A 22,531-nucleotide genomic window follows, 5' to 3' on the forward strand; every position below is an offset into this window, starting at 1 on the left:
TTTTTTAAATTGTTAATTACACACGTGGCTGGCATTCCAAATAAGCATTGATTTGGTCAAAATTGATAAAAAAAACTAAAAATGCAAATGGCTAAATCTTAAAGGATTAAAATTGTAATTTTTGTACATAGAGGACCAAAATCGAAATTTTTTAAAAATAAAGGAAGAAAAGTGCACTTTAACAAAGATAAATAAGTGTAAAAGGCGATTAATTAAGGCAGGGTGAAACTGAGACCAGAATCATAATCAAAAGACAAACCAAATCGTAAAAAAAGAAATCACCGACGCGTCGACAGTGAGTAATTACCCAACCCACAATTAACGCTGCTTTCCACTGTCGGTGTCAGAAACCAAATCAAATAAAAAGCTCCGAAAAAGATCAACATCTGCGAAAGAAAACCAAAAATTATAAACTTTTTTTTTATTATAAAGTTAGGATCGTGACATTATTATTCGATTCACCCTCATTTTTATTCTATGTTATGCCGCTACATCACCCATCATACACCCTCTTCTTCATTCGGATGATTTTCAATGTTCTGCATTGGTAAGTTCTCTTCTTTTTTTTTTTTTTATTCATTCAATTTAACCTTTTTCTCTGTCTTTATCATTCTGTTTTTATTTTTATCTAATGTGAGGGAATGAATGTTATTTTTTTATTTTTAAATGTGATGTTTTATTTTATTTTATAATTTCAATGTATAATCCAGTGATTCTTGCGGAATGGATTAAAATTTGTGTGTATTAATGAAAAAAATGGAATTTTTGTGATAGTTATTGCAAAAGTTTCATTTTTTAATTTGGTTTTGATATGATGTTTTTAATTTCATGCCATTGTTACCTGCTTTGAAGGGCTAGAAGGATCATGATAGTTGTTGGTTGAGAAATTTTGAGCTTGATAGATACATTGATTGTATTGTAGAGCTCTCATTGTATTGTTAGAAGGGTAGGTGTCAAATACCAACACCTATCAAGCACTAACACAGACAAAAACATCGGACACGACACTGACACGTGACCCATGAAGCATGGACACTCTTCAAATTAGACGTTATTCGGTGCCGGACACGTGTCGTGTCCGGACACCGACACGACATTGACACATATAATTACACTGAATTATGTGATTCTCTCAAATTATTAGCGGTGTCGGCGTGTCGGTGTCTGTGTCGTATCCGGTGTCCGTATCCGTATCTGTGCTTCATAGCACGTGACACAAGTAAAAATTTGAAAAAATGAATTAATTGAATGTAATCACATTTGAAGTGTCGGTGCTACATAGTTTTGTGTTGTTGTATGAGTTCAGTATATACTGATTATGGATGGTCAACATGGGTGATTGATTGTTTGTTATCATCTTTTTGTTGAAACTTTAAGCTTTTTTGTTGTTTGCTTGTTTCACAGATATTTTGGCCTATGTCTGAATTTTGGAATATGCTCTGGCATGGCTCTTCTAAGAAATTATGGTGAATTATTTCCAGAGAGAAGAATCATTATTGACGCAGCTTTCAGTTCTTTTGGTAAAAGTGATCATGGCTCTAAAGTTTCACGTCGTAGTAGAAGGTTTGGAAGGATCATCAATAAACACCGACTTTTGCGATGGATTTTCCTCCTCCTGGCACTCTTTTCAATATTTTTAACTATTTATGGATTGAAAAATTTTGTACAAGGTGAGGCCAGAGACACGGGAATTTCTTCCTGATATTTTGTAAGCTTATATACAAATAGTTTTCTGCTGTCAATTATGTGTTTGAAAAGTCTAAGTTGCTGAAGTTTCACTTGTGTTTCTTCCAATGCTTTTGTTGCAGCTAAAATTGAATCCAAATTCTCAACACCACTTGATCTTCCGGTAGAACGTAACCTACAAGAGGATAGTTTTTCAGAGAACGTCGAAAAGCCACCTAAAAGCAAGCGTCGGAAGCGTAAGAGCCATGCTTTGCAACTCATTTATCATTATATTATGTTTTGTGAATTTAAAGTTGAACGAACGCCTATTGTTTAGTGGCTAGAATAAGAAGTATAAGATAGGATAAGCATGCTATCCTATTATCATCTAGGGTTTGTTGAGGCAATGGAAAATGATATGCTTATCATGTATGCTTATTCTATACTACTCATTAGTCATTAGTGTAAATTTTGTCCTAAATGGTAGCTGGGTTAGAATAAACAAGATAGAATAGGGATTTTTTTCACCCTTATTTGTTATCCTATGTTCTTTCTTGTTCTCTCTCTTGCCCCACGGCAGCACCTATCTACCTAGACTCTCCAGCCTCTTCTACCACCTCTGCCTCCCGTCATCCTCGTCCACCTCCGCCTAAGACCTCGCTCGTTGCCACCTGACATCCTACACCACCGCCGCTGCCATCCGATACTTTCCTGATTCTTTTTTCTCGATACTTTACGACCATCTTTGCCTGCTAGTCAAAAGGATAATTTTGTTGTTTGTATTCCACCTCAAATGTGTGAATATGATAACATAATACTATTTATGAAACATAATACTATTTATGAATTATCTGATGCTCATCAAATATTGGATATGATTAAAGCTTATCCGGCTCATGTCCTATCTCAGTCTTGTCGACCTCTCTTGTCCTATTTATATGTATGCTATCTTTGCCACCAAATATAGTTTCCACTCCCCTGGTTTCTTTCTAAAATGATGATTTATTGAGATATCCATTGTAACGAAAAATGTTTGTGAAAGAAAGTACTGAAACATTGGACAGTAGATGAGTTATTTGCATTGTTTTGAAATTCCATAAATAAATAGAAGCTATTAAACTGTTGCAACTGTAAAAACCAAAAATTGGAAAAAAAAAAACCATTTAGACAATGGAGCACTTTTTAGGACTATGACAGTTATACTTTTCTAATAGTCAAGAAAAAAATGAAAAATACCGTGTTACATAATCACATGATGCCGGCAAAACCTGATTATGCATCTGTCATTGATATTTTCCTTGACATCATAATTTTTAGCATTTTGGTAATGATTTCTGTTTCTGTATATGTTGATTAATAGTATATGTTAAACACAACTGGTTTTTTTCCAAATCAAAATGAACAACATAAAACCTGAGATTTTTAACTTCATGGTTACATCACTTCCGATTCTAGAGTTTTGTTGAGTAAATCAACATTGTCTATAATCTATCCTGATTATTTGAATTTGTTTCTAACTAAGCTGGCTCAGTATTAACTATGTTCTTTGCCTCCAATAATTTCCTTAAACTCAATTCTTTCAGATTTTCCTTGTGAAGTTGGACTTCTGCAATCAGTCGATGGCCTTGTTGAACCTAAAAATTATATGAACTTCACATGGTTTTCTCTAGACTATGTTGACCGTGAAGAAAAAACAATGGAAAATAATTTATTTGAACCTCGATTTGGAGGGCATCCAACTCTAGAGGAAAGAGAAAATTCATTTTATGCGAAAAACCAGACAATTCATTGTGGTTTTGTCAAGGGGCCACCGGGATATCCAAGCACTGGATTTGATTTAGATGAAAAAGATAGAGCATACATGTCCAGCTGTAAGGTTGCAGTTTCTTCATGCATTTTTGGAAGCTCTGATTTTCTTCGGAGGCCTACAAGTAGACTGGTAACTCAGCTATTTTTTCTTCTTCTGTTTTTTGCATTATCGATACAAAAAGCAAAAGTTTAAGTCAAGGCTTTGTTTGAGATTAAGATGCTGAAATGGAACCAAAAAGTCCTATTAGTTATAAATCTTCCAATTATTAGAGTCAGAAAAGTAATATGCATGTAGAAGATATTGAGTCAGATTATCTATGTTACAAGAAACTAATAAGAGAGAGGAGAATCTTGCAGAATGCAGATTTTAATCTCTCAAACAAATGTTCATTTCAAAAAATTTCCATTTCAATAGATTTAGTTTTCATAAAATATATTTGTTTGCAAGTTTTACCATTAAGTTTTGATTACATATAAACGGAAGCACGGTGCACAAAGCTCCCACATACGCAGGGTCCGGGAAGGGGTCCCACCATTTGGTGTATTGTTCGCAGCCTTACCCTGATTTTTTACACAAGAGGCTGTTTCTAGGGCTTGAACCCGTGACATTTTAGTCACATGACAACAACTTTACAATATAATCACATGCTATGCTGTAGTGGATCTTCCTGTCAAAAAAATGTTGTAGTGGAACTTAAATATCCACTTGGATTATGTGATTATAATACTTAATTGGAAGATTAATCATTGATGTATCACATCTTCAATTTATAAATAAAGCATCTTTTAATTATATATAAAATTTAATGTATGCCTCTTTGCTACAGATCAGTCAATATTCAAAGGACAATGTTTGTTTTGTTATGTTCTTGGATGATCAAACACTGTCCAAACTTTCATCAGAAGGAAACCCTCCTGATGAAAGAGGTTACATTGGCCTGTGGAAAGTAGTTGTTGTAGAAAATTTGCCGTATGAGGACATGCGAAGAACTGGCAAGGTGCCAAAATTTTTATCACACCGCCTCTTCCCAAATTCTAGGTAGGTCTCACAATTTGTTCTTTGTTCTAGCATCCAAATTTCTTCAATTCTGTTCTCAACTTTAATATTGTTTGAAAATACTTGTTTGGCAGGTATTCAATTTGGCTTGACAGCAAGATGCGACTCAATTCTGACCCTATGTTAATTATTGAATATTTTTTGTGGCGAAGGAAGGCAGAATATGCCATTTCAAATCATTATGATCGTCACAGTGTCTGGGAGGAGGTTCTTCAGAATAAGCGGTTAAATAAGTACAACCACACAGCAATTGACGAACAGTTTAAATTTTACGAGTCCGATGGCCTCCCCAAGTTTGAACCATCAAACCACAATCCTCTTCCGAGCTGTGTGTATCCTTCACATCTTTGTTCATTATGGATTTTTGTTGGCTCTACTTGTGCATAATACGATTCCGATTCCAACTATTGAGTCTTTCATGTTGCAGATGTTCCTGAGGGTTCCTTTATAGTCAGGGCACACACACCAATGTCAAATTTATTTTCATGTCTTTGGTTCAATGAAGTTGATCGATTTACATCCCGTGATCAACTAAGCTTTGCTTATACTTATTTGAAACTCAGGAGAATGAATCCCGATAGACCATTACAGCTATATATGTTCAAGGTGAATTTTTACACCATCTCTTTTCCTCGCTCTGTGCGCGCACTGTGTGTGTTAATATCATGCATATATGTTGAACAATACTATTCCTCATGTTTTATGTGTTCTCCATCAAAAGGCGTATTAGTCACTCTAATAAACTACCTTAGCGCTGAATGAATATATTGGTATGTAACGAAAAATGTCTGTCTTCAATATATGCAGGATTGTGAACGTAGAGCATTGGTGAAGCTATTCCGGCACAGGGCAGTTCCATCTCCGCCAGGGACTGCTTAAACAGTTCTAAGCTCTTGACTTGACATAACATGATATGTGGAGGGATGCACGGTGAAGGGAGAGGTAATCCATATTTGACATCACTTCCAGCTTGACTAGCTGGACCAAAGAGAGGCAAACACAACTGTAGCAAAGGCGGTTTCCGGATCTTGTATCTGTGGTTGAAATGTAATTGCCTTTGCAATATTGTCACGAAGAATTTAACTGTTATTGGGTTCAATGGAAGACCTGGTGGGCGAAGGGCAAGTTGATCGATGTTTTAGTTTGTTCAGCTTCCTCGTTTTTGAGTTAAGTATGATTTTGATAACATGTGAGGTTAGTTTATCTTTCCTATTCATGTAAGATGTAACAGGTCCTCCATTCTCTCAGTCAAAAGTAGAGGTTATTGGTTAGTGGCTTAGTGCTGTAAGTTTTTGGTCAATGAGGAATTTTCCTTTTGTAACTTGTCTCCGTATCAAAGAAATTAACTACTTTGATTCATAGCCATTGAATTGGAAAATATTAATAACATTTTTTTTATAATTATTATTGTTTGAGTTTCCAGTCCTTCAAAATAGTGACCATAAGTGGCAAAGAACTTGGTTCAACATTAGAATTCATTTCAACAAAACATCGTCATATTATATAGACATAGATATTTGAACATACACCAACCAGCACACAAATAAATATCACGTATTACATATACATAACTACCACATATATTTAGATTTCACACATGGCTCTTGATGGAGGAGCTATAACCACTCTGAACATCATCATACCTAGACCACAGCATAACACCACCATATTTGGAAGAACCTTTAATAACTGGAAGTACAGTAGAGGTAAGATCATCTGCGGAAATAAAACCGCTTCCTGCAGCCGTTGGAGAAGCAGGTAACCCTAAGAATATCTTGTTTGCAGGGATACCTGATGTCCACTGCTTCCACGCATCTTCGAAGTTCATAAATGCATCAGGGTTGTATTGACAAGGAGGGTTGTTGTAGAATTGTACCCAAACATAATCAAAAAGTCCTGTTGTAAGTGCATTTCCTATCCAAGCATCAGGAAATGGACATTGAGGAGCTGCAGTTATGTAAACTTTCTTGTTGAACCCTTTAAGGTACCTAGCAAGATCACCCCAATGTTGGCTTGATCCTCCTTCGATATCAAAGTCAATGCCATCAAGAACAGCAGGACCAAGAGGGCGAGATGAAGATTTTCCACCCAAGAAGTTATTCCAAAGGTAAGTTGCTACACTGTTTGCATCTTTTGTGGATGCAATTGAGTAGCTTCCAGCACCTCCTCCTATCGACAACAATACTTTGATTCCTTTGGCTTGACATGACTTGATGTCTGAGCTTAAGCCAGTGCATCCATTACTGTATGGATCACAATGACCAGCTAGATTAATCATCGGAGTTTGGCCATCTCCGAAGGTCGGTAAGAAGGCTATGATCACATATTCATAGTTTCCTGTGGCACAAGCCTCAGCTAACGTGCCCTCGTTTCCGTTCTGGCCCCAGTAGATTGCAATTTTTCCTGCATTAGAACCATTCGCTAGTGCTAACACGAGTAAAGAGAAAAATGTGAACGAGATAGTCGATTTCAATTCCATTTTCATGTGTGTTGTTGTTGCCTATATCTATTGAATGTTCACAAGATATATGTGTTGATCATTTTATGTGGCAAATCATAGTTGTGGGGGTGGCCTTTATAAGGGTGACATTACTAAGTATGTGGTCCTTTTGATCATAAGAGCGTTGCTTGGCAGTTACATTGGCAAGGGTTCCATGGTTTAAACGCAGTCATTGATTCTGACCCAATTGACATCCCTCTTGTCTGTTTCTTTTTCTTGCTACTCTTTTTCTTGGCATTATGCTTTTGTAAATTTTCAGTTACAGAAAACAGAAAAGTAGTCACAGCTATTCAATTATTTTATTGTTTAAAAGTTCATATCAGAGTGTAGGCAATTTATTTTATCAAAGTTTATGCAATACTCTCTGTCCTTAAATATAAGATCTTTTTTGTTTTTTTTTTCTCACTACATCTTTTTTACTATAAAACCATTTTTAAATTTTCAAATGTGTTAATTTTTTTTTACCAGTATACCTATAATTATGTCAACAAAAACTGTTAACAGATTTAATATTGTTATCAATTTTTTTAATTCCCGTGGTTTACGTCAACAAACTCTTATATTAAGGGATAAAGTGTTTTTTTTTTGTTACAAGGCAAAAGACAACGAAATAAAAAAAATCAGAAGGAACTACTCTCTAGAGTAGAGGGTTTCAACTGTGTTCATCCTAAGAACATGCAAGAGTTCATCCGGATGAGAGGCATGATAGAGCAGCTCAGTATCCGAATTAGCTCCAAGTTTAGCAAAGAAGTTTGCACAGTGATTTCCCTCTCTAAGAGTATGACAAACAATGACATTACTTTACCCAATTAAATCCTTAACATCTTGAATCAAGAAAGCATAAATATGGTATCTCATTGGTGGCCCTTTGAGGAGGTTGATACAACGCAAGGATTGGTATAGCAAACAAGCTCAATTATATTCAAGCTTTTTGCAAAATAAGCCCATGGTAGATAGCACAAAGCTCAGGATGTCAAAAGAAACATCGATGCAGCCAGAAAAACCTGATAAGTAGTATCCGACACTATTTCGGATAGTTCTACCAAAACCAGCTCGCACGGGTGTACCCATGCAACTACCATCGACATTAAGAATGACACAAGAATAATTATCATTATTCCATCTAATGAATCTGTCAACCTGATCAATTTGAGAATTATTTTTGAAACAAAGATTGAAAGAATCTACCATAATGTGAATGTTGTAGGAGAGATGACTGACAGTCTAAGTCTCGTTGTGGAGACACATGAGATTTCGATGACGCCAAACCCACCGAACAATGACCGCAAAAATGAAAGATAGATGACCTAAGGAACCCTCTTTAACCAGTGGCTCACCTCCATGATCAAAATAAATTAAGACTAAACATCCTCGTTTATATTTTTACTTTTGGCATGTCTAATGCTCCTTTTAGATTCAAATACCACCGAAAACTTATTTTTTATTTTTTTTACAATAACATCTTTGTGAGAATAAATATTAAATCTTAGATCACAAGGAGAGTTTGAAAGAGAGCGAGATCTCCACATTTAACCAAGAATAATCATACATATGGGTTTGTACGCTACATACATTCATAATTTTAAGGCATTAAGCATTACTCACTTATATGTTTTTGACAAGTTCATTTTATGTAATGTGAGATTCTTTTATTTACAGTTGACACTCAAATATTAATTAAAAGGATCGCTTAGAGTTTAAAAGGACTTGATTTACATTTAGACATCATTGATCATTTAGACCTGGTCATTGATCATTGATTCATCCTTATTTTATTATACTATCATGTATACAAAGCCATTTACAAATTATCCGATCATAAAACCTCATTTCAATAAAGCTCGTCTATTTTCACAAAATTGCCGATTTTCAAATATTTCACCAAAACAAGGTTTAAAGCATCAACGACACTCTCATGACATCCCTACATATCATCTAACATCTAGGAAAATTATTCATGACATTTTCGTTTCACAAAGTTTCTTCGTTTCTCAAAATTTTCCAAGTTCGTCTCATTTTTAACATGTTTTGAAATCAATTATTTTCCTCAAGAATAAGCCATGTTAATCCACTAAAATAAGCCTAATTAAACTCTATTCAAGTAGGCTTAGGTTTTAGGAACTCATAGGGATACATACGGAACCCCAAAAGTACGAAAAAACACTGTTTCCAGACCACCTAGAGAGTGCACGATCGTGCACTTTTGCACAGGCAAAAGCGGAAGGTCCAGGAACTTGTGCACGGGTCGTGCACTTCCTGGTGCAAACCGTGTACTCTGCTCTAATAGCAAAGTTGCATGTTTTCGTGTTTTCGCGCGCAGGAAAATGTCTGATTTTTGATCCATTTTCGATCCTGTTTTCATCGATTTCGTTCCAAACACTTAAATAGTTGATTCTCACCTCAAAATATAGTTTTCTAACCCAAAACAAATTTATTCAAATCAACCAAAATGACTTATTTTCAAAAGTTCTTAAAAACGGCTTTTAGCTCAAAAACTCGATTTTCTCCAAACGATTTCTCACCAAAACACATTGATTGATAACATAAATTCTCCTCAATTCAATTCATCAAAACAACCCCTTTAATCCACTCAAATTCATCAAAATCAACCTTCTCCAATTTTGATCCATTTTTACAAAAATCACCAAAACACAACAACTTAACCACAACCACACATTTATCATCACCCAGTTCATGACTTATCATCACCAACATATACCCAACAACATTCATAGCATAAAATTCATGAATTCATCATCAAACAACAAAAACATCATCATTTTCATCATTTTAAGCCAAATTCTCAAAGTAATCACTTCAACAGATATCAACAATGAAAATTAAGCATCAACGACAATTTTACCACAAATTCACATACCCAAATTCATCACTTAATTATGAGCATGAAAATTAACAACCAAAATCATTAAAATCATAATTTATCCAAAACACATACAATCCATAAGTGAAAAAGTAGATTATAGCTTATTAAGTAGAATCTACCTATCCCCCTTACATTGTTTCCTCCAAAGCTAAGCTAATCTTCAAGAATCTTCATTCCTCTTGTGATTCCAAGCTCTCCTCTTCACTTCTCTCCAAATGGGTTCTTCTCTTCTGTTATATTCTTCTCTTTCTCTCTCAAATCTCTCTAGTCTCTCTATTGTGAAAGTGTGAAATGATTTCTAACCATAGTTTTGCACTAGTGTTATGTTTATATACTCCGACCTATTGGGCTAGGTAACATCAATTCATAATGGGTCTCAAAACTCTTACCACTTAATTCTAACAAGTTACTACACACTTAACTTATTAAAATTTCTAATTATTACCGTCCTAAAATAATTACTGCAAGTCATCACTAAACTTAGTAAAAATAACTATTCTCAATAAAATACTAAAAATACTCTTCTTCCTAACATTACCAAATTACCCTCGCTCAAATTACCAAAACGCCCTTATTCCTAAAAATGACCAAAATACCATTTTCGTCCAAAAATTCACTAATCCCAAATCAAACACACAAACCAGCAACTAAACACATATAAACATATGTAATAAATAAATAAAATAAACCTAACGAAAAACGGAATGTTACATTTCAAATGATCATGCATATTTGTTTGACAAATGCATTTTCAAAAAACTAACAAACCAAATCCACTAAGGCATCCTAGAACAAAAGCAAGTAAGCAACCACAATTGAATTACAAGCAAGCATGCAATATAAGGCACAAATGAAAAAATAGCACGCAAAAATGTTGAAAGAAGATCAACAAGAAACAAGTACTCATGTAAGAAATCGACATTGTAGCATGAGAAGAACATATCATACATAAGGTAGGGTAAGAGGTGATTTTCAAGGACAAGTCAAAACTCATTTGACTCTCAATGAAAAATTTACCTATAACTAAAGGCTTACTCCCTTGTAAGAGTGCTTCATGGAGGGATGATTAATGAGATGTCTATTGTGACAATCTAACATGATAAGACTAATGGAGAGGCTAAGTATTTGAAATACTTGTATACGCCGTCGTCACACTTTTTCGCATGATGTCCTTGAAATGTAAGGTGCTTATAGTGGAGTATCATCTTTGAATTTTCTCATTCATCACCAAACCTATAACACACTAAAACAAACACACCTTTGCCAATCTTTTGGGAGCAAGAGAAAAACAAGGAACACCATAGTTTATTTCTGAGTGTTGAGATGTGTCCATATTCCTGTTATTTAAGGATAATAGTAATGGACCCACCTTAACTAAGTGTCTTGGACAACCTAGAAGGAAAAGTTCCATCAAAGGTTGCAAGACACATTTACACTAATCAATTAGGGATCCTTGGTCCCCAACTAAGGTTGTGTCCTTGGGATTAATTTCACAACTTAAAACATTGGTCACACACACCATTACCCCTCAGGAACTTCAACTACCCTAATGTGGCAATGATGTGTGGTATGACCACATCTTCCACAATAATGGCACCTAATGTTAGGTCCATGAGATTTTCTACGCTTTTTGTTGTTTTTATCGTAAGAGTATTTTTTGTGTGGCCTTTTAAAGAAGTTCTTTCATCTTTTGAGTTCATAGCAAAAACCATGGAACCTTTGGATACTTTTTCTAGTTTCTTAGTTAGAGATTTGATCTCTTCATACAAACTAGGACAATTTACCTTTGGGTGGATTTTCCTTATGTGGCTCTATTGTAGGATTTACAATTTTCTCATTTACAAGTGATGCATGCTCATCCTTCAAGCATTCAAAAGCTTCTTTTAGTTTGGAAATCTCAGATTCTAGTTTTAAAATATTTTTCTTTTTAGCAATTAATTTCTCAAAAGCATTTAAGGATTCCACATGCATTTCATCTATGGAATATTGTAAGTCCTCATAAGTGGGTTTGAATTCAGAGACGGAGTCGGAGTAAATTACCTCATTTTTTGTTTTCTTCCTATGACCCATGAAGCATAAGTCGGCAACTTCATTGTTTTCGATTTTAGCCGGATCTTTCTTTTCCCTTAGCTAGATCTAGACATTCATTTTTGTAGTGACCTACTTTTCCACAACCATAGTAAAATTATTTTTCTCCTCCTTTTGTGATTCTTTTCCCTTATGTTAAGCCTTCGTAAAGTTAACAAGGTTCAGTCCATTTCTTTAGCCCATTTCTTTAGCCTTCTTAAAGTTTACTTGTCATTATGCTTTAGCCCATTTCTCTTGATGTAACAATTATATCGTCTCACAAACCAGCTCATATCTTCTTCATTGAATGAATCTTCATCGGATTCATTTTCATCTTGAATCAAGGAAGTGGTCACGAACGAGGTGGTGTTTAATGAAATAGATTTCCTTTACTTCTTCTGGGAGTCTTCATCACTAGATTTTAGCCATATGATCTCCTTTTCATGTTCCTTGAGCTTGAAAAAGAGTGTAATGGTGCTAAGAGTGTTGATATTTTGTTATTCCTTAATTGCGGTAACCTTGGGCTGCCAATCCCTTGTCATACATCTCAAAATTTTATAAGTGAAATCTTGATTTGGAATGTCATTACCTAGGATTTGCAATTTATTAACAATATGGGTGAATCTCATTTGCACGGAGGAGATGGATCCACCTTCCTCCATGCGAAAGAGTTCATATTGTTGAACAAGAGTATTGATCATTGATTGTTTGACGTTGTTCATTCCTTCATGAAGGGTTTCCAACGCGTCCCACATAGCCTTAGAGGTTTTGCAATGAGATACGAAATGCTACTCATTCACTCCAAGAGAGGAAATGAGAATGTTTCGCGCCTTCAAATCAAATTGAACCTTCCTTTTGTCATCATCACTCCAACCAACTTTAATTTTGTCTATAGTGATGACATTGGAAACAACTTGCGGTCAACCGCCCGTTGACCACGACATCCCAACATTCATGTCAACCGATTGGATATGAACGCTCATGCATTCTTACCAATATTAATAGTTTTTGCCGTTGAAAATAGGTGCCCTATTGTACGTAGTCCCCATTTGGCTCCTTATTTTCCATATCAATCAACTCTTATGGTAGTTAACCATTAGTTAAAAGACCAAGATCTTGATGCCACTTGTTGGTCTATATGGCCAATAAGGATATGCATAGGGGGGTGAATAGCGTTTTCAAATTTTATCGAGTTTTTAGCGTAAGCGATTTTGAAAACAATTTAGTAATTGGATTTATGCTTGAACAATAACAATAACAATGACAAAGAGATTAAGACTATGCAAATATAAGATTTACTATTGAATTGAGAGATTTTAAAGCTAAATCTTAATACAACCAAATATCGATAATTCTTATACAATTTTCAAAACAAGACAATTCACAAACCAAACCTATAAACAATGAAACAAGCTACAACTAATAAACACAAGGTATATGTGTTTGATGAATTGATACAAGATTAAATTCTAATGTGATCAATGTGATTTGGAAATAAACCTAATTCAAATAATTAAGTCAAGGTTATCAAAGTTGAAATAATATCACATTCAATTCAATTCTAATCAATTATCAAACAAGCATTTACACAAATTATATGAAATTAAAGAGGAAAGGGGAGAGAAACGACACCGAGATTTTATAGTAGTTCTCCCTTTCGTCCTCCCTTCGGGGTACGTCTACTCTTTTTGGTGAAAAACGTCACCACCAAGGACTTCCACTAAAATTGAATGTATGATTACATGAATTCCTTTAAACTACTCTAATTCTTCAATTCCAACGTAATCACTCCCTCAATCTTCAAGTAACCCTTGAAATTGGTGTTTCTCCAAGTCTTCGAATCTTGAATCATCCATGCAATCCTTGAAGCTCTTCAATTGAACTCTTCTTTACTATGTCTGGTGACTAGATCCCCTTGAACTTGAAAAGATTAGAAAGAACCTCCAAGACCTTTGGAGGTGGAATGAAATCCTTCAATTCACTTTAGTACCTTGATTCCTAATCAACAACCTTGAGAGCAATCAACTTACACTCCATACAACTCTCTAGAAATCTATGACTTAATGATCAAAGTGACTCTAAGAAATAGTGTTTAATCTTGAAGATTATATGAACAATGTGGTTTGGAGACTGTAGAGAGAATATATGCAAATGATTCAATTTTTTAGGTGGTATGAGGAAGTGAGTATATATAAAAAAGGGTGGAAAGTGCAAAATTTCGGCCAAAAACAACATAGTGAATCGAGTCACTTAATGCGTGAATCGATTCAGATAGAAAAAAGATAAGCAAGATGAACAATGAAGATTGATACGTAACAGAAAAAAGTGAATCGATTCAAGACACCCAAGATGAAGGTTGATACGATTCAAATTCATATGAATCAATTCAAGAGTGACACGATTCAAAAACTTATGAATTGATTCAACCTAAGTCAGAAACTTTTCATGATACAATTGAAGTACAACTGAATCAATTCAGTACTAAGAGAAATTGGCTACATTGTAGAAACATACTTACTCTATGCGTGTGTTACTTAAAACACAAGAAACAAGGGAACAAGGTTGCTAGAGTGCCTTAACATAATTCTAACATATGTCAATAAACAATAAACATCCTTGTAAAATAGGTCATTTTTGGGTTATCCCCTATTATTTTTTTACTTTTTTAGATTCTATTTTTGTAATTTGAAGATTTTTTGTTTTGGACCTTCATGGCATCAAATTACAAAATTTATGGTACTTTCGTCCCTTGTAATTTGAGCAAATTTCAGTTTACCCCCTGCCATATCATCAATTTTGTACAGTCGAAATTCATGAAGGTCCAAAATGAAAAAATCTTCAAATTACATGGAATCTAAAAAAAAAATTACAAAGGATAAACCGGAAATGATCTATATTACAGGGAGTAAAGCAATATTAACCCTTAAAACTATTTAAGTCTTTTTATAAAGGGGAGGTGGTGCTTTCTAGGTTTTTATGGCTGAGAGTTGTTGGTCGACAGTTACAAATGGTGGAATCCATAAAAGCCGAGCATTGCTTAATGGTGATGATAGAAGAAGCAGTTATAATTAAGTGTTTTAAATTGTCGATTGCAGCGAACAAATCTCCTCGTGATGGAAGAATATGAATAGTTTTTGGTTCAAAGTGAATTTGGCATAGTTTTTTTTACCCTGGATTGCGATAGTAGGCTTCTGAGCAGTCCAAAGTCCAAAAGACACTCCATTAATATATATATATATATATTTTCAAACAATATTAGTCATCCCTCATTTGGTAAAAAAATGATTACTTGTGGTTGATCAGTTTTTATGTGGCCCTTTTACAATGTGTGATAACTTGAGAAAAAGAACACATTAATATACTTAAGAGACATTGAATAAATACTATAATATTAGGATGGCTTTTAAATCTCCATAAAGGTTTATATATACTTAACTGATGTATGGAGAGCATCGATTTTATATGAAAAGGGTGGTGAATATGGCTAAAATTGTCAAGTATGTTTATGTTATTATTATCTTCCTTTCTCTATTTCTTGTTGCAACAAAGATTGAAGGTAAGCCATTTTATCTTTTTCAAATTTCCTTTTTTTTTACTTCTTACTTAATATTTTATCGTATTTTGGTTACATTATCTTAATATACTTCTTCATTATAGGGTATTATTATAAATGCTTTAAAGATTCAGATTGTGTAAAATTGTTGTGTCGAATTCCTTTGAGACCAAAGTGTATGTACAGACACATATGTAAATGCAAAGTAGTGCTCACCCAAAATAATTATGTGCTCACATGATTATGTATTATAACCATATCTAAAAGAGTACACGTACACTTAGAATATTCCACAAGTTGTCATTTTGTTATTGGGTTAGCACCCCAATAGTTTTAATTGTTTGTGTTTTATTTCGAATTTGAAGAAATTTAATGTATGGCTTTATACTCTAAGATGATGGTAAAAAAAATAAAATATGGCAAAAATAATAATATTTGATTGTCTTATTCTCTCATATTTTTTTTAAAATTTCCATGACATTCAATTTAGACATCTAATTTTTATATTGAAACAAGAGAAATATTATTAAAATTTGGCTAAAATATGCATTTCATTCTTGCAATTAGGGGTCATTTGAAGTTTCATCCCTGAACTTACTAATCCTCCCATTTTTCCCCTGCAAATATTAAGCATTTCAAAATTCGTCCTAATTAAAAAAAAAAGGAAAATTCTACGGTACACCCAACATATTTGAGTGTACCGGTACACCAAACCTTTAATTTTATAGGTAAATGAGTTGTTTTATGAAGAAAAATATTATTTTTTTCTTATTTATAATTATAATGATTAAATCTTATTCATCAAAAGCGTAAACGAAATAAAATTGATTTTTTTTTTTAATTTTTATCGCTTATAATAGAGAACTTTGATTATTTTATACGATAATATCTAAAAAAATTACTATGATTCTTATAAACAATGAATGACGTATGAAATCGTATTTTCTAAAATATAAATGCCGATAAATAACTATTTATTTCATAAAATTGATTGCTAGTTTATAAATTTATGAAGCAAGAGTACCGGTACACCTCAATTTACGAGTGTATCGTTGAAGTTGCCAAAAACAAATTGCTGAGGTGGATGAAAATTAGATACGTGGCAACCGTTGACTGGGTCTTCGTCAGGACACCTAAGCAGAAGCCTCTTGCAATGACATTTTTGCCCTTACTGAAGCAGGACTCGCACGTAAAGACCATTTTACCCCTGGCTCAATCTTCCTTCTTCCCTATCTTTTTCCACGAATTTCTCTCTTCTTCCTTCTTCTTCTTCCATGAATTCATTCATTTATGTTTCATCTTCATCCACAACACAACACACTTTCCACCCCCAAATTTCTTCTTTTTCAACAAACAAAATTCCAAATTTGTATCCAAATCCATCAACACAAATTCATACATGAAGAAAAAAAGGGTGTCGCAAATCCAACACAGATTCATACATGAACAAACCCAGAAATTTAACCCCAAATCCAACAATTAAAATACTCTCTCGTTCTCCTTGATTCCAAATCTGCGTGGTGGCAGCGGTGGTGCTAGCGGTGTTGTTACAGTGGTGCCGGAGAAGTTTCCGGCGTAGAGAGAAGAAGGAAAAGATTTTCGATTGTCGTTGCTTCCATTAAGCCCAGAAAAAAATAGCAGTAATTTTTTTTTTTAAACAAACACCATGAATCATCAAAGCAATCATCAATGAAACTGTTGCTTCCATTGCTGTTGAATTTCTCATTACTATTCTCACATCAATCATCACCCTCTGCGAATTGTTCTCTGTTTCAGCTTCCATCATCAATCAAGATTGAATTTTTTTCCCTTTTCAAACCCTAGATTAACATGAGACAACTTTTGTGTTTTTCGATTTCAAATTGATTTGTTGTATTGAAACACTCGAAGAAGAACAAGAAGAAAATGAGGTTGTTGAAAATGAAAAGATTGAGAAACTCGAAGTGGGTTTTGATGCTAAAAGGAAAGGGAAAACACACATTACGCTAACTCTCAGAATAGGAATGAGACATGGCTTGGTTGAACTTGTATGCTAGTTAAGAAAATAGAGAGAAGAAGAAAGGAGAGGTGCAGATCCAGTAAGAAGAATAGGAATGAGAAGAAGATGAAGACGGGTAAAACCCTAGAACATTTTCCCCCCAATTCTTGTTTCTATTGTCAAAGACGAGGGAAGAAGAAAAGATGGAGCCTGGGGTAAAATGGTCTTTACGCACGAGTCCTGCTTCAGTAAGGGCAAAAATGTCATTGCAAGAGGCTTATGCTTACGTGTCCTAACGAAGACCCAGTCAACAGTTGCCACGTATCTAATTTTCATCCACCTCAACAATTTTTTTAATTAGGACGAATTTTAAAATGCTTTTTATTTGCAGGGGCAAAATAGGAGGATTAGTAAGTTCAAGGATGAAATATCAAATGACCCCTAATTGCAGGGATGAAATGCATATCCTTAAATTTTAAAAATTAGACATCTAATATATTATAATTTCATATTTTTTAATATTATATTTAAATGTAGATATTATAAAATTAGACATCTAATTTTATAATATTTTATGATGTAAATATATTAGATGTCTAATTTTTCCCTGACATTCAATTTTGACATCTAATTTTTAAAACATTTCCCTAAGAAACAAGGGAAAATATTCAGAAGACAGTGACTATCTTTGAAAATAGGGTTTTTTTTCTCTTTGAAAATAGAACGTATATATAGTTAATTGTTTTTTTTTCATGTGTCGTCTTAATTTAGTCATTCTATTTATGTTACACCTTGACTTTTAACAACGAGAATGTCTTTTTTTTAATAAACATCAGTAAACAATTTAAAACTTTAGTCATGATCATTCTTTTATAACGTTAGAGTAATTTTTGTTACAACTCCTTTTCTAAAATGACGATAAATTGAATACAACTTTTGGAAAGGCACGAATTCAAGGCACATTATAACTATCGAGTACTTAGTTTAATGCAAACACAAGAAAGTACTTCAAGATAACATAAGTTCTCTGAAAAATGGACATATACCCTAAATAAATGAAGAAGTGATAACTTCAAGAAGATCCTTAGGTTTATATTTAACTCTAAAGATAAGGGTGGATGAATACTAGAGAACCCCTGATGACACCAGATACAAAAGCATCTGGACCCCAATCTAAGTCATTTCTCTTCGATGGTTCAATCTTTATCACAATCTCTATGTAACTTAACCTATTAAAATCTGAAATGCTCAGACTAGTCCATCACAATAGTGGAGGTCATAATAGAAATACAACATATATACATAAATCATGGAGTAAGTACACAATGCATTTATAATCATTAAGAATGCATAGATAACATTTTCTCAACATATTGCACATTATGACAAGCTAAAACAATTCTAATACAATCTCAATATACCAATGCGTATGATATTGAAATATCTAGCCCTTGTTCATAGGTAGTGATAATTACTCTTATTCATACAACATAGATCAAGTCCTCTAAGATCTGAGTGTAGCCACTCATAACATATTATAATAGGTTTACTTTCTCACAACGAAAACAATACAATAAGTGTGGTCTCGCACTGACCAACATCAACTTTAATGGTCGAAATAACTTTGGTTCCAAACAACATAATATGAAAGCCTGAGCATACAATTTATAAACATTCAAGCAACTCCTTCATTCATCATGTTTAACATAATTCTAACATTTTATATATATGATAACATGTCATCTTACGTTATTCTTAGCATGTTTTTCACTCAATTTCAGTAGGTTTTACCAGCAGAACAGAGGAGTATTAGAACAATTGCCTATGATTTCGGAACATTTCTATTGTTTTCTATATTTGAGTCTGTAATTCTATTCTTCCCAAAACATAGCAATTTTAGGGTGTTCTTGATGTAATTCATGAATAAATCATGCATATCAGCAAAGGATGACATCTGAAGATTTGTGAACACCTTGGTAAGATGAAGAATGAAGATTCAAGAGGCCTCAGAAGACTTCACAAAGCAAGGAATTATGTTCCCAAGTTCAAAGACATCTTACATAGAAGCAAACACCTAAAAAGGCAAAAAAAACATGTGTTTTCAGCATCGGACAACATTCACAAGCGCCTAGCGCACAGATTGGGGCACCAGGTGCCCAAAGACGGTTTAAGCAAGCGTCTGATGCATGAAATGGGGCGCCAGGAGCCTAACACTTCTCTCACATGCAAAAGGCGCATGGCAATAGGGCTAGGTGTCTGGTTGCTTGCGAAAAAAGTCACAATTTTGTGACTTGTTGTGGAAGAAAGCCTGCGGTTTCAGCCCAAGTTTAGGTGGAAACTTTCCCTATAAATACCGCCTTCCTCGTTCAGAACTGAGACAGTTTCAGAGGAAGGCGAGCACTAGGAGTTTTTAGGAGGAGTTTGTCTCTACTCTCTCCAAGTTTTTCTAGGGTATATTTTATATCTTTTGTAATTTGTTTTTAGTTGCCATGTTCAAATAAATCTTTTTATGCTAGGGTCCTAAAATAAATCTCTATTTTATTTGTTGGATAATTATTTAATTTAAAGTCATTTATTTAGTTATTTTCTGTTTTTTATTAAGTAAACAAGTGACTTCATGACTTAAATCAGCCAAGTAACTCCATTCTCCTCGCATCTTGCTAAGGTAGGAGCTGATAGTGCTGCCTGTGTGTAAAACTAGTGATGACAGGTCATCTTAAGTTATTCTTAGCATGTTTTTTCAGTCAATTTCAGCAGGTTTTACCAGCAGAACAGAGGAGTATTTTAACAATTGCCTATGACTTCGGTACTTTTGTATTGTTTTCTATATTTGAGTCTGTAATTCTATTATTCCCGTAACATAGCAATTTTAGGGTGTTTTTGATGTAATTCACGAAGAAATCATGCAAATCGGCAAAGCAAGACGTCCGAAGATTTACGTGGTCCTTGCGAAGATGAAGAATGAAGATTCAAGAGTCCTCAGAAGACATTACAAAGGAAGGAATTTTGTTCCCAAGTTCCAAGACATCTTACATATAAGAAAACACCCAAAAAGACAAAGAAACATGCATTTTAGTACCCAAAACAAACTGACATGCGCCTGGTGCACAAAATGGGGTTCTAGGCGACTGCACCATCACCCACATGCGCCTGGAGCATGGTGTTAGGCGACCAGTTGCTTGAGGGAAAATTCACAATTTTGTGACTTTTTGTGGTGGAAAGCCCATGTTTTTGGCCCAAGTTCAGGTGGAAACTTTCCCTAAAATATTGCATTCTTCATTCATTATTTCTCGTTTAGAACTGGAACAGTTAAAGAGGAAGGTGGGCACTAGGAGCTTTCAGAAAGAGTTTCTCTCTACTCTTAATGATAGGTCATCTTTCGTTATTCTTAGCATGTATTTTAGTCATTTTCAGTAGGTTTTAGTGTAACACCCTAAACTCTTAAAGCGATAAATTACGCTAATGATACGGCATATTATGAATCTAGATGTTACTTCTTCAATAAAACACCAAGCATGCATAAATAATAGTTTCTTTCAAAACATCGCAACGGAATAAAACATCATTACATCAACACCTAAATAAAATATCTCAACAGTCATCCAATATAAATAAGTCTCCAAGTAGCCATGTCATCATACAACTCATGTCATCATTAATACATAGTTTCAAAAATCTTCAATAGACATAATAAAGATAACAACAAAGACTGACTCCTAATCAGAGCCCTAAATTATAAGACACCAAAAATGATAAACGAGGTAGCATCGAAGCTATCCTCCAGCAACTCACCAAAGCAAAACAAAGCAACTAGTTCTGCACGCCGTCTACCCATCCATACTGATAGAGAAGGCGGTCAACCAAACGACCACTGGGGGTTAGTTCATAATTCACAATCAAGACATAATCAAACATAAGCATTCAAGTATTTCATGCATATCATATATACATACTCAACATTTCAAGAATACTACCATCACATATATATTATCCCCAGTTCAAAATCAATCATGTTATCATATTTCTATCAGAACACATCAAGCATATTCATACCTTAATCATCATCAAGATTCATCACTTAACAACATCAATCAATATAAGAATTTCTCACCTTATTCATCATTTAGCATAATTAACTCAACAAATACAATTCATCCAATCACATACATATAATTCACACTTCACCAAGTTTACCAATGCACATAAATCACCAAGGTTCACCAAGCACATAATAAAATATGACGCAATTAAAAACTTCACCAAAGGTATGCAATACGCCTAGACACGACTCTCTATGCATGTGGTACTGGTCACCTCAAGGTCGTCAGCTTAGATGCAAATGTATCATAAACACCATCGTTGAATACAAAGTATTCTAATCACCTTCATTGGATGTAAACATCCTAAATCACCTTCATTGGATATAAATATCCTAAGACTTATGATGCATGAACATATGACGCACTACACACATGTTCAACAACAAATTCACCATCATTTTCACCTTCATTGGATATAATATCCTGAATCACCTTCATTTTTCATACATGCATTCTCCATCAATATCACCATCATTTGCAAGTAATAATTCAACAACATAATTCATCAACATCATAATTAACATCAAAACATAAACATGTTTATCACCAATCATTCATCAAATAAACATCACCAAAAAGAAACACCTTCACCTCATAATTCACAAGTCATATTCAACAAAATTCATCACCAAATTATCAATTTAAAATCACCAAAGAATCATCAACAAAAACTACCGTTAACAACAATCAACATTAACAACAATTAACTCAAGAACCAACAAGTTCAAATTCACATTTAGCACCAAAGACGGTCTATTATCCAAATCTTAACCTTCCACATATTAGACACCTAATCATCATCAATTCATTCACATTCTATCATATAAACATGAATTCAAAGTCTCCTACAAGTTATCCAACCATAAAACATTAGTTTGACAAAGTTCGTCTAAGTTTATGAAAACTAGCATTTTCCGA

The 22,531-nt window shown here is 34.1% G+C and overlaps 2 protein-coding genes and 1 long non-coding RNA gene across 3 annotated transcripts; 2 read left to right on the forward strand and 1 right to left on the reverse strand.

Annotated features, from left to right (window-relative positions):
- The first annotated feature begins 220 nt into the window (after positions 1-220).
- On the forward strand, positions 221-5,935 carry LOC11406253 (probable hexosyltransferase MUCI70). Its single transcript, XM_003628318.4, has 8 exons — positions 221-547; positions 1,405-1,670; positions 1,809-1,922; positions 3,249-3,604; positions 4,302-4,513; positions 4,606-4,859; positions 4,959-5,137; positions 5,339-5,935. Exons 2-8 carry the CDS (start codon positions 1,445-1,447, stop codon positions 5,408-5,410), a joined length of 1,413 nt encoding a protein of 470 aa, XP_003628366.2. The 5' UTR covers positions 221-547; positions 1,405-1,444; the 3' UTR covers positions 5,411-5,935.
- A 49-nt stretch (positions 5,936-5,984) lies between these two features.
- On the reverse strand, positions 5,985-10,240 carry LOC11405300 (acidic endochitinase). The gene has a single exon (XM_003628319.3). It carries the CDS (start codon positions 7,014-7,016, stop codon positions 6,123-6,125), a length of 894 nt encoding a protein of 297 aa, XP_003628367.1. The 5' UTR covers positions 7,017-10,240; the 3' UTR covers positions 5,985-6,122.
- A 5,185-nt stretch (positions 10,241-15,425) lies between these two features.
- On the forward strand, positions 15,426-20,066 carry LOC11410847 (uncharacterized). The gene is made up of 2 exons (XR_003007744.2): positions 15,426-15,538; positions 19,295-20,066. It is a non-coding gene; the product is annotated as an uncharacterized lncRNA (long non-coding RNA).
- Positions 20,067-22,531: the final 2,465 nt, after the last annotated feature.

Source organism: Medicago truncatula, chromosome 8, assembly GCF_003473485.1.
Source record: "Medicago truncatula cultivar Jemalong A17 chromosome 8, MtrunA17r5.0-ANR, whole genome shotgun sequence".
NCBI classification, from domain to species: Eukaryota; Viridiplantae; Streptophyta; class Magnoliopsida; order Fabales; family Fabaceae; genus Medicago; species Medicago truncatula.